Source organism: Tachyglossus aculeatus, chromosome 19, assembly GCF_015852505.1.
Source record: "Tachyglossus aculeatus isolate mTacAcu1 chromosome 19, mTacAcu1.pri, whole genome shotgun sequence".
NCBI lineage: Eukaryota > Metazoa > Chordata > Mammalia > Monotremata > Tachyglossidae > Tachyglossus > Tachyglossus aculeatus.
This window is the reverse complement of record NC_052084.1, coordinates 32,894,929-32,915,996: the sequence shown is the minus strand read 5'-3', so window position 1 is coordinate 32,915,996 and position 21,068 is coordinate 32,894,929. Positions and strand designations below refer to the sequence as shown.

At 55.8% G+C, this 21,068-nt stretch overlaps 1 protein-coding gene across 3 annotated transcripts in view; it reads right to left on the bottom strand.

Annotated features, from left to right (window-relative positions):
- ANKRD6 (ankyrin repeat domain 6) overlaps nucleotides 1–21,068 on the bottom strand; it is a 102,583-nt gene that overhangs the window by 2,249 nt on the left and 79,266 nt on the right. For 2 of the 3 annotated variants that reach the window (XM_038760954.1, XM_038760953.1), the window contains exons 4-15: nucleotides 14,029–14,127; nucleotides 8,957–9,055; nucleotides 8,004–8,102; nucleotides 7,676–7,774; nucleotides 5,199–5,297; nucleotides 4,340–4,438; nucleotides 3,726–3,803; nucleotides 1,902–2,006; nucleotides 1,199–1,333; nucleotides 922–1,107; nucleotides 440–592; nucleotides 42–155 (exon numbers count right to left, since the gene is read on the bottom strand). In XM_038760954.1, coding sequence (XP_038616882.1) covers nucleotides 42–155; nucleotides 440–592; nucleotides 922–1,107; nucleotides 1,199–1,333; nucleotides 1,902–2,006; nucleotides 3,726–3,803; nucleotides 4,340–4,438; nucleotides 5,199–5,297; nucleotides 7,676–7,774; nucleotides 8,004–8,102; nucleotides 8,957–9,055; nucleotides 14,029–14,127 — 1,365 coding nt within the window. The remainder of the gene's footprint in view (nucleotides 1–41; nucleotides 156–439; nucleotides 593–921; nucleotides 1,108–1,198; nucleotides 1,334–1,901; nucleotides 2,007–3,725; nucleotides 3,804–4,339; nucleotides 4,439–5,198; nucleotides 5,298–7,675; nucleotides 7,775–8,003; nucleotides 8,103–8,956; nucleotides 9,056–14,028; nucleotides 14,128–21,068) is intronic. The other variant, XM_038760955.1, reaches the window with a different exon arrangement.

The following is a 21,068-nucleotide window of genomic DNA, read 5'->3' as shown; positions in this document are numbered from 1 at the left end:
TCCTCCCCGCCGAAGGCCATCCTGGCGCTTCGGCCCCCCACCTGTCGTCTCTCGCCGTCGTGCCTCTCCAGTTGGGCGTGTTCCTGCAGGCGGTTGAGACACTCGGTTCTCTCGGCGGACATCCTCTCGCCCATCAGCTTGTCCAGGACCCGCAGCTGCCGGGCAGGGCCCGGGGGCCCAGGGCTCAGATTAGTGGCCAGGAGATGGAACGGGGCCCCAGGTGACAAAACACACACAAACACACCCACCCTCTTCCCTCCCCGCCGAGGCGCAGATTTGGGTGGGGAAAGGCAGGGGACTGCGGGGTCAGGCTAACCCCGTTTAACCTAAGGAGTCAAGGAGAGCGAGCCCCTCTCTCGCTGCCAGGCTGGGAGCATCCTCAAAGAGCGGCCCTGTCCTCCGGGAGTGGTGGGGGCCGCTGGCCGAACCCTGGCCTTACTTGGTGCTGAGTCCGGTCCTCCATCTGCCCCAGCTTCGTGTTCATCTTGTCCCGCACGGTGCCGAACTCCGCTTTCATCTCCTCCACCGTGGCCTCCAGCTGATTCTCCAGCTTACTGATGAGCGGCTCACAGCGACAGCCTTTCACGGGGGCCTGGGGGCAGAGGGGAGGCCCCGCGGTCCGCAAGCTGGCCCCACACCCCACCCCAGATCATCTCCCTGGAGCTCAGTACAGGGTAAGGGTAAGGACAGATAAGTGTGCGCTGCAATTTTTCCCTGGGCGGGGTGGATCTGAGCATCGCATCCCGTGAACCTAAAACAGGCCGCCACCCCCGACGGCAGTGGCCATTTGAGTCCGAGTGGGCCAGCCGCCTCCTCCTCCGGCCCACAGGTGGCCAGAGAGGGTCCCCTGGGCGAGTGGGGACCGTGACCCTTCCTCAGATGCGGGACTGGCCCGAGGACGGGGGCCCCCGGCTGTGTTACCTGCATGACTTTGCCGTCCTTGCCCCGATACAGGGTGTAGAGCTGATAGGCCCGGACTTCGTGGGGAGGGGGCGGAGACGGGCCGCGGTGCTTGTTCCTCCTCTTGGGGTTGTTCCGCGGGTGCCCCTGGGGCCCAGGGAGGGGCTGTCGGTCCGCCGGAGAGGTGGGGTCCGAGAAGGCCGAGACCTAAGGAGAGGTGGAGCAGCGGCGCGGTCGGCTGCCGGCCGGAGCCACGGGCACGCACACGGCCCCCCGGCCCTCTCCCCTCTCCCAGTACCTTCTCTTTCGGCCTTTTCTTCCTGTGCGCCCTGGCTCGGGGCTCTGGAGAAGCTGACCGGGCCTCCTCCTTGGCCTCCCCTAGCCGGGGAACCGCCTGCTCGCTGCTGGGGGTGTCGGCCGCCGAAATGCTGCCCTGCACCAGACACACGCAGGCTCGGGGGGTGGTCCTGGCCCCCGGTGAGTCCACCTCACAGCCCAGGAGGCCAGCCTTGGGGGGCGGGGGTGGGAGCAGGGAGGCCCGCCTGAAGGTGCCTCAAAAGACACGTTGCTCTCAGGAAATACTCCTTCGCGGTGCTGGGGTTGTCTTGCAACCTGCAGCCACGGGGTCATCTGAACTAGTGAGTTTACAGTGAACCCCCACCATCCCCCCCCAGCCTACTTTATTTGGGGGGGAAACATTGGAGGAGGGGACACTGCTGCTGCCCAGATGCTGAATTCTCCCCTAGTGAGCGACGGTAGGGAATTTCCCAACATTCAAGGGGACGAGTGGGCTTAGGATGGAAGGGCTCCGGCCTGGGCGGTGTGTTGTGGAACCCACGCAGGGAAAGATGGGGTGCAATTAGAATTGGGGCGGCGGGGCCTCTAGGACTGGCCAAGGGGCATGGGATTGAGGGGGTTGGGGCGCATCTGCCACAGGTCAACGGGGGCAGGGAAGTGGGAGGGGGTCCTCTCCCCCAGACACGGTAGACAGAACCTCCTACCTTACTGGGCACTAGCTCCTCCCTGGGCACGGACTGAGCCCTTCTCTCTTCCTTGAGTCTCTCTCTCTTCTTCCGCAGGCTCCTGCCCCGGCTGAAGCGCTGAACCTGAGAGAGACGAAGGGCCAGAGCGAGCCAAGCTTGACCGACGGGCTACGGTCCGGGCGAGGGCTCTGTCTGAGCCTGGATTTGGGGATCGGGTCTCCCCACCCAGAGATGGCGAGGGAAGGGAGCACCATCCCTGCCACCCTACGCCTCCCAAGGAGCGGAAAGTGCTCCACAGCAGCGACGCTAACCCCGGGCCGGGACTGGGGGCGGCTCCATCTCGTCGCACGCCCGGTGGGGAGAAACTGAAGCTGTGCGGCCAGGGGCCGGCTGGCTCTCCCTCGACTGTCAATCAATCCATCAATCATATTTATTGAGCGCTTACTGTGTGCAGAGCACTGTACTATAAGCGCTTGGGAAGTACAAGTTGGCAACATATACAGTCCCTACCCAACAGTGGGCTCACAGTCTAAAAGGGGGAGACAGAGAACAAAACCAAACATACTAACAAAATAAAATGGACTGTCCCTACCGCCCGCAAGGCAAGGGGTTCCCGGGCCACAATTAGAGGCCTCAGTTTAACCTGCTTTTGCTGATGAGGCAGCTGTAAATCTCGATCTTATCAGCAAAAATAGTTTAATGGCCTATCAGGGAACAAATGATATTCCCTCCCAGCTCATGGATCTGAAATGAACAAGGCGGCCCAGAGGATAACCAAGGGAAAGAAAATATTGGAAATGGGCTCCTTTTGTCATCCTCACAGTCATCTGTTTAACAGCATCTGGGTGAGAAAAATCACTCTTTTGTGTGTTATTTGTTAAGCGCTTACTATGTGCCAGGCACTGTGTTGAGCACCGGGAAAGATGCAAGCTAATCTGGTCAGATTTAGTCCCCGCCCCACTTGGGGCTCACAGTCTTAATCCCCATTTTACAGATGAAGAAACAGAGGCACAGAAAAGTTAAGTGACTTGTCCAAAGTCATACAGTAAGCAATCAGCAGAGCCAGGAATAGAACCCAAGGTCCTTCTGACTCCTAGGCCTGTGCTCGCAAGTCCTTTTAGACTGTGAGCCCCCTTTGAGACTGTGAGCCCACTGTTGGGTAGGGACTGTCTCTATATGTTGCCAATTTGTACTTCCCAAGCACTTAGTACAGTGCTCTGCACACAGTAAGCGCTCAATAAATACGATTGATGATGATGATGATGAGCTCCTAGGTGTTCTAACCACTGCCCCGGGGGTGCCCACAAAGGGCTTCTCGCTTCCCTTCCCTGCCTCCATGAGACCCTGGCACCTCTTCCCAGAGCGTCCCAGTCTGCCTGTAAAGTCGGCACCGGGGCAAGGCAGACGGGCCCCTGACTCCTTTTTGATGACATTTATTAAGCGCTTACTATGTGCAAAGCACTGTTCTAAGCACCGGGGAGGTTATAAGGTGATCAGGTTGTCCCACAGGGGGCTCACAGTCTTCATCCCCATTTTACTGAGGCACAGAGAAGTTAAGTGACTTGTCCAAAGTCTCACAGCTGACAAGTGGTGGAGCCGGGATTTGAACCCATGACCTCTGACTCCAAAGCCCGGGCTCTTTCCACTGAGCCACGCTGCTTCTCTACCTTCCCAGCTTGGGAAGCAAGGACCCACCTGGGCCCGACTGAGCCTCGGGGCGCTGGGGTGGTGGCCGTGCCAAAGCGAGACCACGGGAAGGCAGTGCCCGGAAAGCGGGATTCACAAGTCCCGCCGCCTCCTCTTCCCTTTTTTAGTAAACCCGCCCCGCTTTCCCTTTCCTACCTGGGGTGCTTTGGTGAGAAGCAGAGCAACTTCGGGGTTGTTGTGTTGACGGGCCGTCTCTAAAGGGGTCTGGCCTGCCTAGAGAACAAAGTCGGGGGGACGGGATGTGAGCACCAGCAGCCGGCCAGAAATGAGCAGCGGGGGTCGGGGAGAAGAGGGGCGAGGAGACTGGGGAGGAGACTTCTTCTCCACGTTGCAGGTGAAGGAACAGAAGCGGGTCCTAAGGTAAGTCAGGCCGACCTCCAGGTTGGTTGGTTTGTAGGCCTCAATTACCTGCATGATTTACCAGGGTGGATTCACACCTTTCTGGGGAGCAAGGGGGTAGGAGGTGGATAATAATAACGGTATTCGTTAAGCACTTACTATGTGCCGAGCACTGTTCTAAGCGCCGGGGTAGATACAAGGTAATCAGGATGCCCACGTGGGGCTCACAGCCTTCATCCCCTTTTTACAGATAAGGCAACTGAGGCACAGGGTAGTTAAGCGACTTGCCCAAAGTCACACAGCTGACAAGCGGCGGAGCCGGGATTAGAACCCAAGACCTGTGATCTTTCCACTAGGCCACGCTGCCTCGGTCCACCCCGTGAGCCCGCCCCCGGGGCCCTTCCACTCACGTTGTTGACAACGGTCCCTTCGACCCCGGCTTCCAGGAGGATCTTCACCACCTTCTTGTGATTGAGCGCAGCGGCTACGTGCAGGGCCGTGTCTCCGGCCTGCGGCGGGGAGACAGAAGAGAGCCCGGTGACCGCTAAGCCACCAAAACGGCCCCCGTCCGGACCCCAGTCTGCAGCCTGCGGCCCTGTCCGCTCCTCCCCGCCCACGGACGGGCCAGGGCCATCCCGTTCCCGGTGGCCCGCGGGCAAACTAGCCCTGGGCCCCCGGGAGCAGAGGGGAGCGGCGAGTAAAGTCAGGGCCCAGCGCGAAGCGGACAGTCAGGCTGTAGTTGTGAGGGAGCCCTGGGCTCTTCGGTCGAGGAGGAGGGCCCGGGGGGGGGCGGGGGCATCTTTCTAGTCCGGTCTGCTTCACCCCTCCTGCCAACCACCGCCCTCCCCCACGTCCCTGCGGCGGCCAGCTGTGCCCGGGGGGCACGCCGAAGCTCGGGGCGGTCGTCTCCCCCATTTCACGGGCGAAGCCGCGTTGGCCGGGCCCAGACCCGAGTGAGTAGCCGAGCGAGGAACCGAACCCAGCCCGACCGGCGTCCGGGGGATGGAAGAGAGAGGCACGTGGGGTGACAGGCGTTGAAATGGAAAGCCACAGGGACACCCTCTCTATAAGGCCGAGGAGGCAAAGGGGGAAGTTAGGGTCCCCCCCCCCCCCCAGGAAAACCATCCCCGTCGTCGCCCAGAGCCACTCCCGGCCCGACTCCCACGGTTTTCGGGGAGCGGGGTCCGGCTGCCTCGGTGGCCGGGGGGCCGCCCCGCCGGCCGGCCTTGTACAGGGGGTGCCCCGAGGTGGGAGAGCCCATGCACTGACCTGGTTCTTTTCATGGACAGAACAGAAAGCACTGAGGAGCACTCTAATGATGGGCAAGTGATTATAGCGAGCGGCAACGTGCAAACAGGTATCTCCCGCCTGCAAACAGAAACAACGCTGCTCTGAGCGGGGCCGGGAGGGGACAACACAGCCAAGGCAGCGGAAGCCAACCCCGCCTCCTCTCCGCCCTCCGCCCCTGCAGCTGGCCGGACTTCCCGCGCCCACCGACCGACGACGGGAGTCAGGAGGACCTGGGTTCCGATTCCGGCTCCGCTACTCGTCTGCTGTGTGACCCTGGGCAAGTTACTCAACTTTTTTGTGCCTCAGTTATCTGTAAAATGGGGATTCAGGCCGTGTCCACCTCGTCTCTACCCCAGCACTTGGAACAGTGCCTGGCACACAGTAAGCACTTAACGAATACCTTTTAGAAAAACAAAAACAACGGGGCTTCCCGCAGGCCTGAGAGCCCGAGACAGCCGGAGCCCGGAGTCCCATTCGTACACCCGGGCTAGCGACTGGCCGGAACTTCACGCTAGCCCCGAGATGTCTGAGGACGGGACGGCCTCTGCCTGTCACTTCTCCGCTCAAGCGGAGATCTGGCCGCGACCCCCGGCCCTCAAAGGCCGGCCAGCGTGGCGGTTATTCTAGACCGTGAGCCCACTGTTGGGTAGGGACCGTCTCTATGTGTTGCCAACTTGTACTTCCCAAGCGCTTAGTCCAGTGCTCTGCACACAGTAAGCGCTCAATAAATATGATTGATTGATTGGGAGGATGGGAGACCAAGCAGATCCGGCCCTGCCCCACCTGAAGAGCCACAGGCCTGTCAGGGAGTCCACTAGTGGCTTCCCATGGGGACAGGAGCGGGAGGGACGGTCCCTCTCAGCAGGCCACGCTACCCATCGCTAGCTCACCGATATCCCGCACAATCCCACATCCCGCAGGGACCCTCCTGAGCTCAACAGAGAAGCAGCGTGGCTCAGTGGAAAGAGCCCGGGCTTTGGAATCAGAGGTCATGGGTTCAAATCCCGACTCTGCCACTGGTCAACCGTGTGACTTCGGGCAAGTCACTTCACTTCTCTGAGCCTCGGTTACCTCATCTGGAAAATGGGGATTAAGACTGTGAGCCCCATGTGGGACAACCTGAGCGCCTTGTAACCTCCCCAGCGCTTAGGACAGTGCTTCGCACGTAGTAAGCGCTTAATAAATGCCATTTAAAAAAAATCCAGATTAGCCTGGCCGGGAGCAGGGCTCAGAACCGGGGACGGGGGCACTGCGTTGGAAGTGTGACCGCCCCGCCGGAGGCTAAATCTGGAGCACCCCTGGGAAACACGCCATGGCCGCAGAAAATGCAGGGAAGGGGTAGGTTTTAGAAGAGGGGGCAGCTTCAACACAAAGTCTCCTTCAGAATCAGGAGGGCTGAGTCTGGGGGAGCAGGGCCCCGTTCTGGGGCCTGCTGGGAATCCTTCTAGAAACCACCGCTTCCCACACACCCGTCACCTCCCTTCCTCCCATCCCTCCTGTCTCTGCTCACTTAGACCGTGAGCACCGTGCCGGACAGGGACGCCGTCCAACCTAATTAACTTGTACCTTCCCTAGTGCTTAGAACAGTGTTGGACACACAATATGGACTTAACAAATACCATAATCAATCCATCCATCACAAGCCTCCTCCAGCGATAAATCAGCTCTGAGCATTTGAGAGTCAAGTGGGTCACCCCTTCCTCTCCCAGCTCCCCACCCCGGAGCGTGAGGCCCCCATGCCGCGAATTGGGAATCTCGTCTTTCAGCGCCGGAAATCCGGGTCAGTGTAAAGAACCGACGCGGCCCCCTGCCTGAGCACTGAGCAGATTTTTCCGCAACTCAAGAGTCATTTCCTGGCCGACGGTCAGGCCCGCTTGGAGCGCCGACTGACGGGGCGGGAGCAAACTAGGGGGCATGGAAGTGAGCGTAGGGCAGATGAGTCTCTATATGTTGCCAACTTGTACTTCCCAAGCGCTTAGTACAGTGCTCTGCACACAGCAAGCGCTCAATAAATACGATTGAATGAATGAATGAGTCCATGCACTCACTGGCCCCCACTGCTCTGAAAGAACCAAACTTGGGCCCAAAGCGTCCACTTTGGGAACCCATCCTTCCCAAAGCCTTGGTATAGCAGGCCGAAAAGCTCCCAGGTGGCGATCTAGGCTTGCATCTTTGTAGGGGGCAGGAGAGGCTCTTTTTAGGGTCCGGCCTGGGAGCGCTGGCCGAGACCCCCCCCCCAGAAAACGCCGCCCCGCACCCTGGCCTTATCCGAGGAAACACCCTCTCGCTACAACCTTGGGAAACCCCAGTTAGCCTCCGTGTTCCATAAACAGCTTCACCAAGTGGTCCCACCCCTTCATGCGGGATCTTTAGGGAAAGTTTGCTTTGCTGGAAGCGGGGTGGGAGGGATGGGATGGGGGGTGGGTTGTGTCAGAGGTCACTTGGGAGTCACCCACGTTGTTTTTGAGGTCGGCACGAGATCCTCCCAGCAGCAGGACACGGGTGCTCTGGGAATGGTTGTTCTGGCAGGCCAGGTGCAGGGCCGTGTTCCCCGCCTGCGGGGGCAGAGAGGGAGGGAGGGAGAGGGCAGGGTTAGGGAACGTCGCCGGCCCTCGGCCCCCAGAGCCCCGGGTTCCGGCACCGCGCGGGCGGCAGGCGCGGGGCACGCCGGACATCTGGATCCCCTCCTCCCAGGCTTCACCACAGCCTGTCCCCGGCGGGGCTGGCCCGTGGTGCGGACCGTTGTCCCAGGCCCACCCGATCCCAGGGGCCCCGCGGTCTCACCTTGTTTCTGGCCAGGACGTTGGCTCCCGCCTTAACCAGCAGTTTGGCCGACTGGCTGAAGCCGTGCCAGCTGGCCTCGTGAAGGGCGGTGTTCCCGTCCTGCGGAGCACAGAGAACCACGGTTGGGTGAGGGGCCTGCCGAGGGAAGAGCCGGGGGAGCCGAGCCAGCCTCGATCCGGACCCTTGCCCCCTTCCTCTCCTTGCCCCGCTGTCCCGGGGACCTCGGGCCGGGAAAGACGCCGACGTCCTGCCTGCCCTTTCCATCCCTTCGGTGGGCCGCTTGGACTGCCAGAGCCAGTCAGATGGCGGGGAGCGGGGCTACCGACGCTACCGGATCGCACCGACCCCAGTGCTTCGTACAGTGCTCTGCAAACACGGTAAGCGCTCGATAAATACCATCGGCTGATGGATCTCACCGCCTCCTCGCTCGTCCCGGGCGGATCGGGGTTGGAGGCCTCGGGCCCCATGAGGGTGGGTGGGAGCCCAAGTCTGCCCGCTGCTGAAGCAGGAAGTGCAGACCTCCGTCAATATGTCAATATGTCAATACTGCGCTCTTTCTGTTTACTGGACGAGGGGGGAGGGCAGGGCCGCTCGGGCTCTGTTGCCACAGAGGGAGCCGTGAGCCGGGCAGGGCTGGCTAACCGGCCGGAAAACCCAGTGACTTCCTGCGGGGGTGAGCAGAGGAGCGGGAAGTGAGCAGGTGAGGAATGAAAATCCCTCCCAGCGGGCGGATCGGGGTGGGAGGACCCCTCTCCCAATCAATCAGTTGTATTTATTGAGTGCTTACTGTGTGCAGAGCACTGTACTAAGCGCTTGGGAAGTACAAGTTGGCAACATATAGGGACGGTCCCTACCCAACAGCGGGCTCACAGTCTAGAAGGGGGAGACAGAGAACAAAACAAAACGTATTAACAAAATAAAATAGATATGTACAAGTAAAATAAATAACGTACCTTGTCCTGCCGGTCCAGCGCGCAGCCCTCCTGGACGAGCGTGGCGATGACGTCGGTGTTGCCGACCACCGCCGCCCGGTGCAGTGCCGTCTGATCGCCCTGAGGGGTGGGGCGGGAGAGGGAGGCCGGGACACGGTGCTCAGCTCCCATGGCGGGAGCCCTCGTCCGACGCGGGGACCAGCCCACCCCGTCCCAACAGGCGCACGCCCGGCACGTGCAGGGCCAGACAAGTTGCCCGGTTTTTCGTTGAGCCACTGGGCCGGATCACGGCGGAAGGACCGTGGTAACAAGTGGGACCTCAGGGCTCTTTTTTTTTTTAATGAAACTTGTTAACCATCATCTTCAATCGTATTTATTGAGCGCTTACTGTGTGCAGAGCACTACTGTACTAAGCGCTTGGGAAGTACAAACTGGCAACATACAGAGACAGTCCCTACCCAACAGTGGGCTCACAGTCTAAAAGACTGTGTTAAGCGCTTATTATGTGCCTGGCACAGTCCCCTGTCCCACAGAGGGCTCACAGTCTTAGTCCCCAAATACAGACGAGGTACCTAAGGCACGGAGACGTGAAGTGACTTGCCCCAGGTCACGTCTTGGGTTCTAATCCCTCCTCCACCGCTTGTCTGCTGTGTGACCTTGGGCAAGCTGCTTAACTTGAGAGGCAGCATGGCTCAGTGGAAAGAGCCCGGGTTTGGGAGTTAGAGGTCATGGGTTTTAATCCCGGCTCTGCCACTTATCAGCTGTGTGACTTTGGGCAAGTCGCTTAACTTCTCTGTGCCTCAGTGACCTCATCTGTAAAATGGGGATTAAGACTGTGAGCTCCACGTGGGACAACCTGGTCACCTTGTATCCTCCCCAGCGCTTAGAACAGTGCTTTGCACAAAGTAAGCACTTAACAAATGCCATCATTATTATTATTATTATTATTATTATTAACTTCACCTGCAAAGAAGCAGCGTGGCTCAATGGAAAGAGCACGGGCTTTGGAGTCAGAGGTCATGGGTTCAAACCCTGACTCCGCCAACTGCTAGCTGTGTGACTTTGGGCATGTTACTTAACTTCTCTGGGCCTCAGTGACCTCATCTGTCAAATGGGGATTAAGACTGTGAGCTCCATGTGGGACAACCTGATCACCTTGTATCCTCCCCAGCACTTAGAACAGTGCTTTGCACAAAGTAAGCGCTTAACAAATGCCATCATTATTATTATTATTAACTTCTCTGTGGCTCAGTTACCTCATCTGTCAAATGGGGATTAAGACCTGATTACCTTGTATCTACCCCAGCACTTAGAACAGTGCTTGGCACAAAGTAAGCGCTTAACAAATGCCATCATTATTATTATTAACTTCTCTGTGCCTCAGTTAACTCATCTGTCAAATGGGGATTAAGACCTGATTACCATGTATCTACCCCAGCACTTAGAACAGTGCTTGGCATATAGTAAGCGCTTAACAAATACCATCATTATTATTATAGCAGACAAGTGGCAGAGACAGAGTTAGAACCCGGATCCTTCTGACTCCGGGGCCCGTGCTCTACCCACTAGGCAACGCTGCTTCTCTTGTTGAACTAACTCTGCTACGACTTCACTCAAGTCCATCTCGTGCAGTGTGACTTGACCAGATCGAGCACCAAGGGGCTCGTTGGAGTCTCTACGTGTACTTCGGTCAGCTTTCTGTCGGAGGCCGCACCGGGCTCCTCGCAGCCTCCGCTTTACACCCTCCCCTAGGGCCAATCAACACTCCCCGAGCTGGGAAGCTCAGCGGGCAGGGAGACCGCTCCATCCAGAGCCAGGCAGAGCTGGAGGAGATGCGCACTGGGAAGCCGACTGGAAGCCGCCCCCCCGGGCACAGGACGCTTCCTAGGGAGGCGGGTGGGGGCCCGGCCCTGATAGCCAGGCGGCTAGGCAGCAGCAAGTCCTAGTAAAAGCGATCCGGCAAGTGCAGGCGTGCGATGGAGAGTGGGGACCCCCCCCCCCTACACCCGGCCTGTGGGAAAGAGGAGCCACCCGGAGCACTCTGCGGCCTGTGCCCGCGGCAGACCTTGCCACTACCCTGGTCCTCATACCTGGAGCTACTGCTGGTCTCCACAAACCGAATGGGACAGGACGGAAGACAGCAAGGGGCCGAGAAGGGCAACGGAGACAATCAACGGCCACACTACAAAGATCCGGGTTCTTCCCCGTGCAAAGACGCAGACTGAGCGAGGGCACGACCGAAGCGGACAAAACCCTGACTCTTGCCAAATCCCACGATAGGGGAGCATCCGCTGAAGCTTGAAGGAGATCAGCGGAAACCACCACTTCACCAGCGGGCCGGAATCATAGGGAATTTGCTCGCCCGGGCGGTAGTGCGGGCGGAAGACTCTGGGAGGTCTAAGAAGCGTTCTCCTCTAATGCGGATTTGTGAATTTGGGCCGCAAGTTAGCAACCATCTGCCGTCAAGAGACTGGTCAGTGGGCAACGGCTCAGACCCACGCTGCCAGCAGGCGTGGCCGCTTCGAGGCTGCGGATTCCATAGGGCGCTGGTCCCCGTCATCGGGCACGCCCCCGCAATCGTCCTAGAAAGGCGGGCTTCCCTCCAAGGTGGTTCACAAGGGGGCTGCCCTGCGACAAGGCACCCAATAGAGCCATGGAGAGCGGGCACTCTGCCCCACCCACCGACAGCGCCGTCAAGCCCAAGGGACGGAAAAGTGAAGCCAACCAGCCCTGGGCATCGATTAAACTTTGGACCGGCAGTTTGGTCAATCCGAACCCGGACTTCTCCCAGGACACGGAGAAGTCAGGGCCCACGCGCCCTGGCCCATTTGGAGGCTCTAGAGAGAAAAGGGATGTCAACCGGTGGGCAGAAAATCCCCCTCCACGCATGCCCCCAAGCCATGCAAGCACACTGCTCTCCGGGACTCCAGCACGCCATGCTGCCCCAAAGCCACCCGACAGGGGAGGACGCACGACGACGGACGGAGATGGCTGACCTCCTTCTCTCTCTCTGATCTTCTAGCATCCTTCCTAGCCTGTCTCCTCTGGTCTTTCTGAGTTTTCTCTTCCTTGAGGCCTTGCCCGGGGGCCACAGTCGCCTTGACTATTTCTGAGGTGGGTGGCGGGTGAATGCTCATGGACCAATCGGAGATGGCGTGGGAGCTCCGGGAAGAGGGGGCCGGATTCACCGACGACAGCAAGAGGGAGCGAGCGCCCGGCGCCGGGTCCCCTAAGAATCTCGCCTCCACGGGTTCAAATTCATAATAATCCCACTCCAGGGCACTGGAGGTCATTCTTCAACTAATCCTCAGCCTCTTTACAATGACATTAAGGACCGACATCTGCGGAACAGGAGGTCAGCGCTTTAAAGTCTTCACGATTCGGATGCTCTTCAGGACGGGCTCCCCGCCCTGGAAGATTCCGACTAGTCAGAATGGAAATTCTACCCCTCTAACTTTTCCCGGGACTCTTTTCGGAAAACAGAAGGGAAGGGGGACTCTTTCCCTAAGTTTCTCGTCCACACCCCCAGAGTGTGGGATGTACTGTGAGCCCACTGTTGGGTTGGGACCGTCTCTATATGTTGCCAACTTGTACTTCCCAAGCGTTTAGTACAGTGCTCTGCACCCAGTAAGTGCTCAATAAATACGATTGAATGAATATAGATGACAACAACAATAATAATTATAATTATGGCATTTGTTAAGCACTTACTATGTGCCAAGCACTGTTCTAAGCGCTGGGGTAGGTAGCAGGTAATCAGGTTGTCCCACATGGGGCTCACAGTCTTCATCCCCATTTGACAAATGAAGTAACTGAAGCACAGAGAAGTTAAGTGGCTTGCCCAAGGTCACACAGCAGACGAGTGGCAGAGCCGGGATTAGACAACTTCCAGGGAGATTCACTCGGGGTGGTGAAGGGGCCCTGGGCTTGCAGGTGGCTAGCATGAGTTCCCATTGTAGCCCCCGGGCCCTCCTTAGCAAGGTACTCGGACTCTCACACCCTCGGAAAACCACATCATCCTGGCCAGGGGAGAGCAACAATCTCTCTGTCCTTTGCCCGGCCCTGGCCCGCCGAGGGGCTCTAAAATAGGGAGTGTTGGGGTGGCCACGCGGAGTCGAATCTACCTGTCCCTTGGCAAACCGCTTCCTAGCTGAGGGGCCAGAGTCCAGCCTGAATCCCAAAGCTACCAGTAACGCCCAGGCACCGAGAGGCCCCGGTGAACCGAACAGTGTGGTCCCAGATCCGGGAAGAGTCTGGGGGCCACTGGAGAGCAATGGACTCTTCCAAGGCTTGTGGTGTGAGGAGAATGAAGAGGCAGCTTCTCTCAGGAGACCCATTCATCCTTCCCCGTAGCATCCCCTGTCCCTCCTCCACTCCCAGCTCCCCAACTTCTGCACTCCAGATTCAAAACTCTCAGCGATCCATGCTTCCGCGATTTCTTCCCAGACACCAGAATTGGTCCCGAGACCCAAGGAAACACTCTGGAAGTCTCAAGAGCAGGCTGGCCCCAAAGTAGCCAATCCCCAGAGGTTCATCTGAGTTTAACCTTCCCGAGAGCCCTCAGGGCATCCTCACTGCCCTTTCCCAAGCGTGTTCACCAGACAGCGGTGGCACAAAGACCTGTGGGAAGGGTCAGAGTCCCTCTTCCCCAAGGCCAGGAGCTTCCAAAGGCGTCCTTATACACTCGGTGGACAACGCTGGAATGAACCAAGCTCAGCTTTTCCTATCAACACCTGCCTTCTGTTCAGGTCGGCTTTTCTGCCGGACGGCAGACTTTGGGACTCGTCTGAAACAGGATGGGGGTTGGTGGTGGCAACAGGGATAAAGCCGATGGCTTCCGTGCGCTCCCCCCTCACCTCCTGCTCCACCACCTGGGTTTCACTGTTTGCACCACAGCCATCTGCCTTGGCTTCCGCGGGACTTGGGCTCTTAAAATTCAGGTCGGCTCAGAAGCGGGGGCCCTCAGAGTCCACCCTCCCGGGGGTGAAGAATCAGATCTGCCCTGGCCCCTGCCCGGCTCCTTCCGGCGAGCCCCGGGGCTACCAGTCGCCACCGCCACTGGCACTTCAGGACCCGCGCCCGCCTCTACTTACGTCATCCTGAATGTCGAGGTCGCAGCCTGCCTTCAGCAAGATCTGGACCACGGGGAGGTGCCCCTTGTAGGCGGCGAGATGCAGGGGGGTCCGGCCATGCTGCCAAGGCAAAGGGAATGCCGCCGTCAGACCCGAGCTCGGCCCCAACCCCTGCACCGCCCGCCCCTATAACCGCCGGCTCCCTCCCACCCACCCTCCGACGGGGATGAGCAGGGCGGATTTCACTGCAAAAGCAAGAGGGAATTGTGCTCTGATTCTCTGTACTTCCCAATAATAATAATAATAATGGCATTTATTCTTCTAGATTGTGAGCCCGTTGTTGGGTGGGGACCGTCTCTATATGTTGCCAACTTGTACTTCCCAAGCCCTTAGTACAGTGCTCTGCACACAGTAAGCGCTCAATAAATACGATTGTAATTTATTAAGTGCTCGCTATGTGTAAATCACTGTTCTAAGCGCTGGGGAGTTTACAAGGTGATCAGTTTGTCCAACGGGGGCCTCACAGTCTTAATCCCCATTTTACAGATGAGGGAACTGAGGCCCGGAGAAGTTAAGTGGCATGCCCAAAGTCACACAGCTGACAATTGGTGGAGCCGGGATTTGAACCCACAACCTCTGACTCCAAAGCCCGTGCTCTTTCCACTGAGCCACGCTGCTTCTCTGCCAAATGGGTGCTTCACAAATGTTCCAACTACTGTTATTATTGCCGCGGTACTTCTTAAGTGCTTACTATGTGCCAAGCACTGTTCTGAGCACTGGAGTACATACAAATTCATCAGGTGGGGCACCACCCCTGTCCCACCTGGGGCTCACAGTTTAGGTAGGACTATTATTGCTATTCCCTTTCTATATAGTAAAGGCTTAACAAATTCCACTTAAATAAAGAAAAGCCTCAGTACTCTCAGGGGAGGGGGTCTATTCTACAGCCTCAAACACCTCCAGAGGACCCCCACCTCTTGGCCCCAGATTCCTGACCACTAGATTTAAGGCTCTCCATTGGCTGTCTCCTCCTTATAATAATAATAATAATGGTATTTGTTAAGCGCTTACTATGTGCAAAGCACTGTTCTAAGCACCGGGGAGGTTACAAGGTGATCAGGTCATCCCATGGGGGGCTCACAGTCTTCATCCCCATTTGACAGATGAGGTAACTGAGCCACAGAGAAGTTAAGTGACTTGCCCAAAGTCACACGGCTGATAGTTGTCTCTCCTCTCACTAACCCCCAGCTTGCCCTCTTTCCTCTTCTTAGGCCAACCTCTCACTCTTGACAATTCCAGTTGTTGGTTAACATTAAGAATAATTGTGGTGTCCGTTAAGTACTAATAACAATAATCATGTTATTTAGTAAGTATTTGCTTACTATGTGCCAGGCACTACACTAAGCCCTGGGGTGGATACAAGCAGATCTAGTTGGACGCGGTCCCTGTCCCACATGGGGCTCACAGTCTTCATCCCCATATACAGATAAGGTAACTGAGGCACAGAGAAGTGAAGTGACTTGCCCCAGGTCACACAGCCAGCAAGTAGCAGAGCCAGGTCCTTCTGATTCCCAGGCCCAGGAGAGTTGGGGGTTGTGGCAGAGGAACTTTGTTTGGTTGCTGACTACAGTAGGGCTTAAAAGCTAATGTGGGGGGCAACCTGCTCCTTTTCTCATTTTCTTTCTCGCTTCCCCTCCCTCTCCAACCCAGCCCAGCTCCAGGGCTGTGGGCCCAGATCAGGGTGGGTCTGATAGGGGCAGAGGGAGGAAATGACTATTCAAAAGACTCTGGGGCCACTAGGCCGAGCACCAGACTGACCCAGGGACTCGGATCCTGCAGCTGCCCCTGCCAGAGCCCAGTCCTCCCCGCCACTAATCAATCAATCAATCGCATTTATTGAGCGCTTACTGTGTGCAGAGCACTGTACTAAGCGCTTGGGAAGTACAAGTTGGCAATACATAGAGACAGTCCCTACCCAACAGTGGGCTCACAGTCTAAAAGGGGGAGACAGAGAACAAAACCAAACATACTAACAAAATAAAATAAACAGAATAGATATGTACAAGATAAATAGAGTAATAAATATGTACAAACATATGTACATATATACAGGTGCTGTGGGGAAGGGAAGGAGGTAAGATGGGGGGGATGGAGAGGGGGACGAGGGGGAGAGGAAGGATACCCGTGGACCAAACTCAGCCCACCTTGGCTCCAGCCACCTGTTCCAGTTCATTCAATCGTATTTATTGAGCGCTTACTGTATGCAGAGCCCTGTATTAAGCACTTGGGAAGTACAAGTCAGCAACGTATAGAGACGGTCCCTGCCCAACAATGGGTCCAATTGAGGCCCAGGGGTGTGGAGCGTGAGATACTAAAGTCTTGACCGACAGAAACTGGCCCCCAGGTGCCACCCGTCCACCCAAAAGCAAGCAGGAAGGAGAGACTCGATGCTTGCCCGAACCACAGAGGGTTTGTTGCCGTTCGCTTCTGACGAGGCTGTGGAGGAGGGCCAAGATGGAGGGTGCCTTTCGGGTAACTTAATCGTGTTAGGACTGGAGTGGTCTCTAGGCAACATCCCCAAATGGCCAAATTGGGAAATCACTTTGGGGCTGGGCCTCCCTGGGAGGACATGGACGGATGAAAGGTGTTTGAGCAGGCCGAGTCCCACAGCGGTGGTGGTGGGCCTGGCTGCTTCTGGCCAGCCTCCTCGCACATAACTTCTTTCTAAAGAGTCCCGGACGGGTCGGGTCTAGTGTTACCTCGGAACAAAGCATCTGGGAACCACAATCCCATGGTCTGGAAAGGGGGAATAACACGGACTCTCTCCCTCTCTCTCTCTCACACATACACACACGAACACTAGCCTGCACTCAACCCCTTAAATATGCATGGCCTAGTGGAAAGAGCACGGGCCTGGAATTCAAGAGACCTGGGTCCTAATCCTAACTCCCCTTGCCTGCTGTGTGACCTCGGGAAAGTCGCTTAGCTCCTCTGGGCCTCGGTTTGGGGGATAAAATATCTGATCTCCCCTCCCCACTTGGACCCGGAGCCCCAGGAGGGACTGGAGCTTGGTCCATTCTGCTTATCTTGTATCTACCCCAGCACTTAGTGCAGGGCTCTTGACAAAAACAAGTTATCATTATAATAATAATGATGATTATTATTATTATTGTGTGGGCGAGTGGGGGTGCAGAGGGCCAGGCATGATGAAATCTGCTGTGGCTATAGGGGAAACATTCTGCTGAGAATTCCCCCAGCAGATAACCATCTGGGACTGGAAAGAAAACCCTGGAGGGCAGCCAGAGGTAATGAGCTTAAAATAAATTCCGGGAGGAAAGAGAGGTGTTTCTTTGCAGAGGGGGAGATAGCTATCACTTGGAACTCTTCTCTCCCTCATTTCTTAACCCTGCAGTCTGTTCCTTTTCAGAAGACCTCCCGAGAACACAGCTTGGTGTAGGGGGAGCCAGATAATCGGGTTCTAGTCCCAGCCCCACCACTAGCCTGCTGCTGGGCCTCGGACAATAACAATAATGTCGGTATTTGTTAAGCGCTTACTATGTGCAAAGCACTGTTCTAAGCGCTGGGGGGGAATACAAGGAGAAGAGGTTGTCCCATGTGGGGCTCACAGTCTTAATCCCCATTTTACAGATGAGGGAACTGAGGCACAGAGAAGTGAAGTGACTTGCCCAAGGTCACACAGCAGACATGTAGGGGAGGCGGAATTTGAACCCGTGACCTGTGACTCCCAAGCCTGTGCTCTTTCCACTGAGCCACGCTGCTTCTCTTAGGTGACAAGTCACCTAACCTCTCTATGCCTCAGTTTCCTCTTTGGTAAAATGGAGCTAATAATTTGCCGCCTTTTCTTACCTCCGAGGGATACTGTGAGGGGCAAAAACAAAACAGGAAATGTAAAAGTGCTTGGGGAATTAAAGCATTAGGTTTTTAAAAATGAGAAAAATCAAGAACGCCGCCGAACTCGGGGTGGATGACCTGAAGGGGACAGTTCTCTAGACTGTAAGCTCATTGTGGGAAGGGAATGTGTCTGTCAGCTGTTACACTGTACTCTTCCAAGAGCTTAATACAGCACTCTGCACAGAGTAACTTAACAAGGTCAATCAATCAATCAGTCGTATTTATTGAGCGCTTACTGTGTGCAGAGCACTGTACTGAGCGCTTGGGAAGTACAAGTTGGCAACATATAGAGGCAGTCCCTACCCAACAGTGGGCTTGCAGTCTAAAAGGGGGAGACAGAAAACAAAACCAAACATACTAACAAAATAAAATAGAATAGATATGTACAGGTAAAATAAATAGAGTAATAAATATGTACAAACATATATACATATATACAGGTGCTGTGGGGAAGGGAAGGAGGTAAGATGGGGGGATGGAGAGGGGGAGAGGAAGGAAGGGGCTCAGTCTGGGAAGGCCTCCTGGAGGAGGTGAGCTCTCAGTAGGGCCTTGAAGGGAGGAAGAGAGCTAGGAGGAAGGGAAGGGAGGAAGGGAGTAAGGGACGAAGGGAGGTCACATAGCAGACAAGTGCTTGTGAGCCCACTGTTGGGTAGGAACCTGGGGATGAAGACTGTGAGCCCCCCGTGGGACATCCTGATCACCCAGTAACCTCCCCAGCGCTTAGAACAGTGCTTTGCACATAGTAAGCACTTAATAAATGCTATCATTATTATTATTATTATTATTTGTTTGCTAGGCACTTACCACGTGCCAGGCACCATTCTAAGAGCTGGGGTGGAAACCAGCAACTTGGGTTGGACCCTCTCCCTATCCCATGTGGGGCTCATAGTATCCATCCCCATTTTGCAGATGAGGGAACTGAGGCACAAAGGAGTTGAGTGACTCGCCCAAGGTCACGCAGCAGACAAAAGGCAGCAAACCTTGTGACTCCCAGGCCCGTGCCCTAACCCTATGCAGCAGACAAATGGCAGCAAACCTTGTGACTCCCAGGCCCGTGCCCTAACCCTATGCAGCAGACGAAGGGCAGCAAACCTTGTGACTCCCAGGCCCCTGCCCTGTCCCTATGCCATACTGCTTATCTATCGACGGTTATCGATTGATCTCTGCTATGTACTGAGCGCTCGCTTGCTTTGTGGAGAGCCCCGTACAAAACGCTCAGGAGGGTACACTCCAACAGAGTTGGTAGATGGGACCCCTGCCCACAAGGAGTTTAGAGGAGGAGTTGAGCGTTCAAAACAGATTATTGGATTGGTTTCATGACACCCGACAGACAAACATTTTCAGTCAATGCCTGCCGATGACAAAGTAAGAAATCATCTTTAGGAGGCGTGAAGATGTGGCCATCTAGTCTCGGCTTGCTACCGCTTCAGCAGAACCCTTTCATTTTGGCCTCATGATGGCTTCTGCTTAGTTACTCGGTTTTAGGAAGAAAAATTGGATCTCCCACCTGCAGTATTGGGGAACATCCAGCTCCTCAATTTTACTCGCTTTTGGCCCGCTAGACTGTGAGCCCACTGTTGGGTAGGGACTGTCTCTATATGTTTCCAACTTGTACTTCCCAAGCGCTTAGTACAGTGCTCTGCACACAGTAAGCGCTCAATAAATACGATTGATTGATTGATTGATTGATTGATTAAAAAGGTCACACAGCAGACAACTGCTTGTGAGCCCACTGCTGGGTAGGGACCTGGGGATGAAGACTGTGAGCCCCCCATGGGACATCCTGATCACCCTGTAACCTCCCCAGTGCCTTAGAACAGTGCTTTGCACATAGTAAGCGCTTAATAAATGCTATCATTATTATTATTATTTGTTTTCTAGGCACTTACCACATGCCAGGCACCATTCTAAGAGCTGGGGTGGAAACCAGCAAACTGGGTTAGACCCTCTCCCTATCTCACGTGGGGCTCACAGTCTCCGTCCCCATTTTGCAGGTGAGGGAACTGAGGCACAGAGGAGTTGAGTGACTCGCCCAAGGTCACGCAGCAGACAAATGGCAGCAAACCTTGTGACTCCCAGGCCCCTGCCCTGTCCCTATGCAGCAGACAAATGGTAGCAAACCTTGTGACTCCCAGGCCCCTACTCTAACCCTACGCAACAGACAAATGGCAGCAAACCTCGTGACTACCAGGCCCGTGCCCTATCCCTATGCCATACTGCTTATCTATCGATGGTTATCGATAGATCTCTGCTATGTACTGAGTGCTCACTTGCTTTGCGGAGAGCCCCGCACAAAACGCTCGGGAGGGTACACTCCAACAGAGTTGGTAGATGGGACCCCTGCCCACAAGGAGTTTAGAGGAGGAGTTGGGCGTTCAAAAAAGATTATTGGATTGGTTTTATCACACCCCACAGACAAACGTTTTCAGTCAATGCCTGCCAATGACAAAGGAAGAAATCATTTTTAGGAGGCGTGAGGATGTGGCCATCTAGTCTTGGCTTGCTACCGCTTCAGCAGAACCCTTTCATTTTTGCCTCATGTTGGCTTCTGCTTAGTTACTCAGTTTTATGAAGAAAAATTGGATCTCGCACCTGCAGTATTGGGGAACACCCAGCTCCTCAATTTTACTCGCTTTTGGCCCGCTAGACTGTGAGCCCACTGTTGGGTAGGGACTGTCTCTATATGTTGCCAACTTGTACTTCCCAAGCGCTTAGTACAGTGCTCTGCACACAGTAAGCGCTCAATCAATACAATTGATTGATTGATTAAAAAGGTCACACAGCAGACAAGTGCTTGTGAGCCCACTGTTGGGTAGGGACCTGGGGATGAAGACTGTGAGCCCGCCGTGGGACATCCTGATCACCTTGTAACCTCCCCAGTGCTTAGAACAGTGCTTTGCACATAGTAAGCGCTTAATAAATGCTATTATTATTATTATTATTATTATTATTTGTTTGCTAGGCACTTACCACGTGCCAGGCACCATTCTAAGAGCTGGGGTGGAAACAAGCAGATTGGGTTGGACCCTCTCCCTATCCCACATGGGGTCACAGTCTCCGTCCCCATTTTGCAGATGAGGGAACTGAGGCACAGAGGAGTTGAGTGCCTCGCCCAAAGTCACGCAGCAGACAAAAGGCAGCAAACCTTG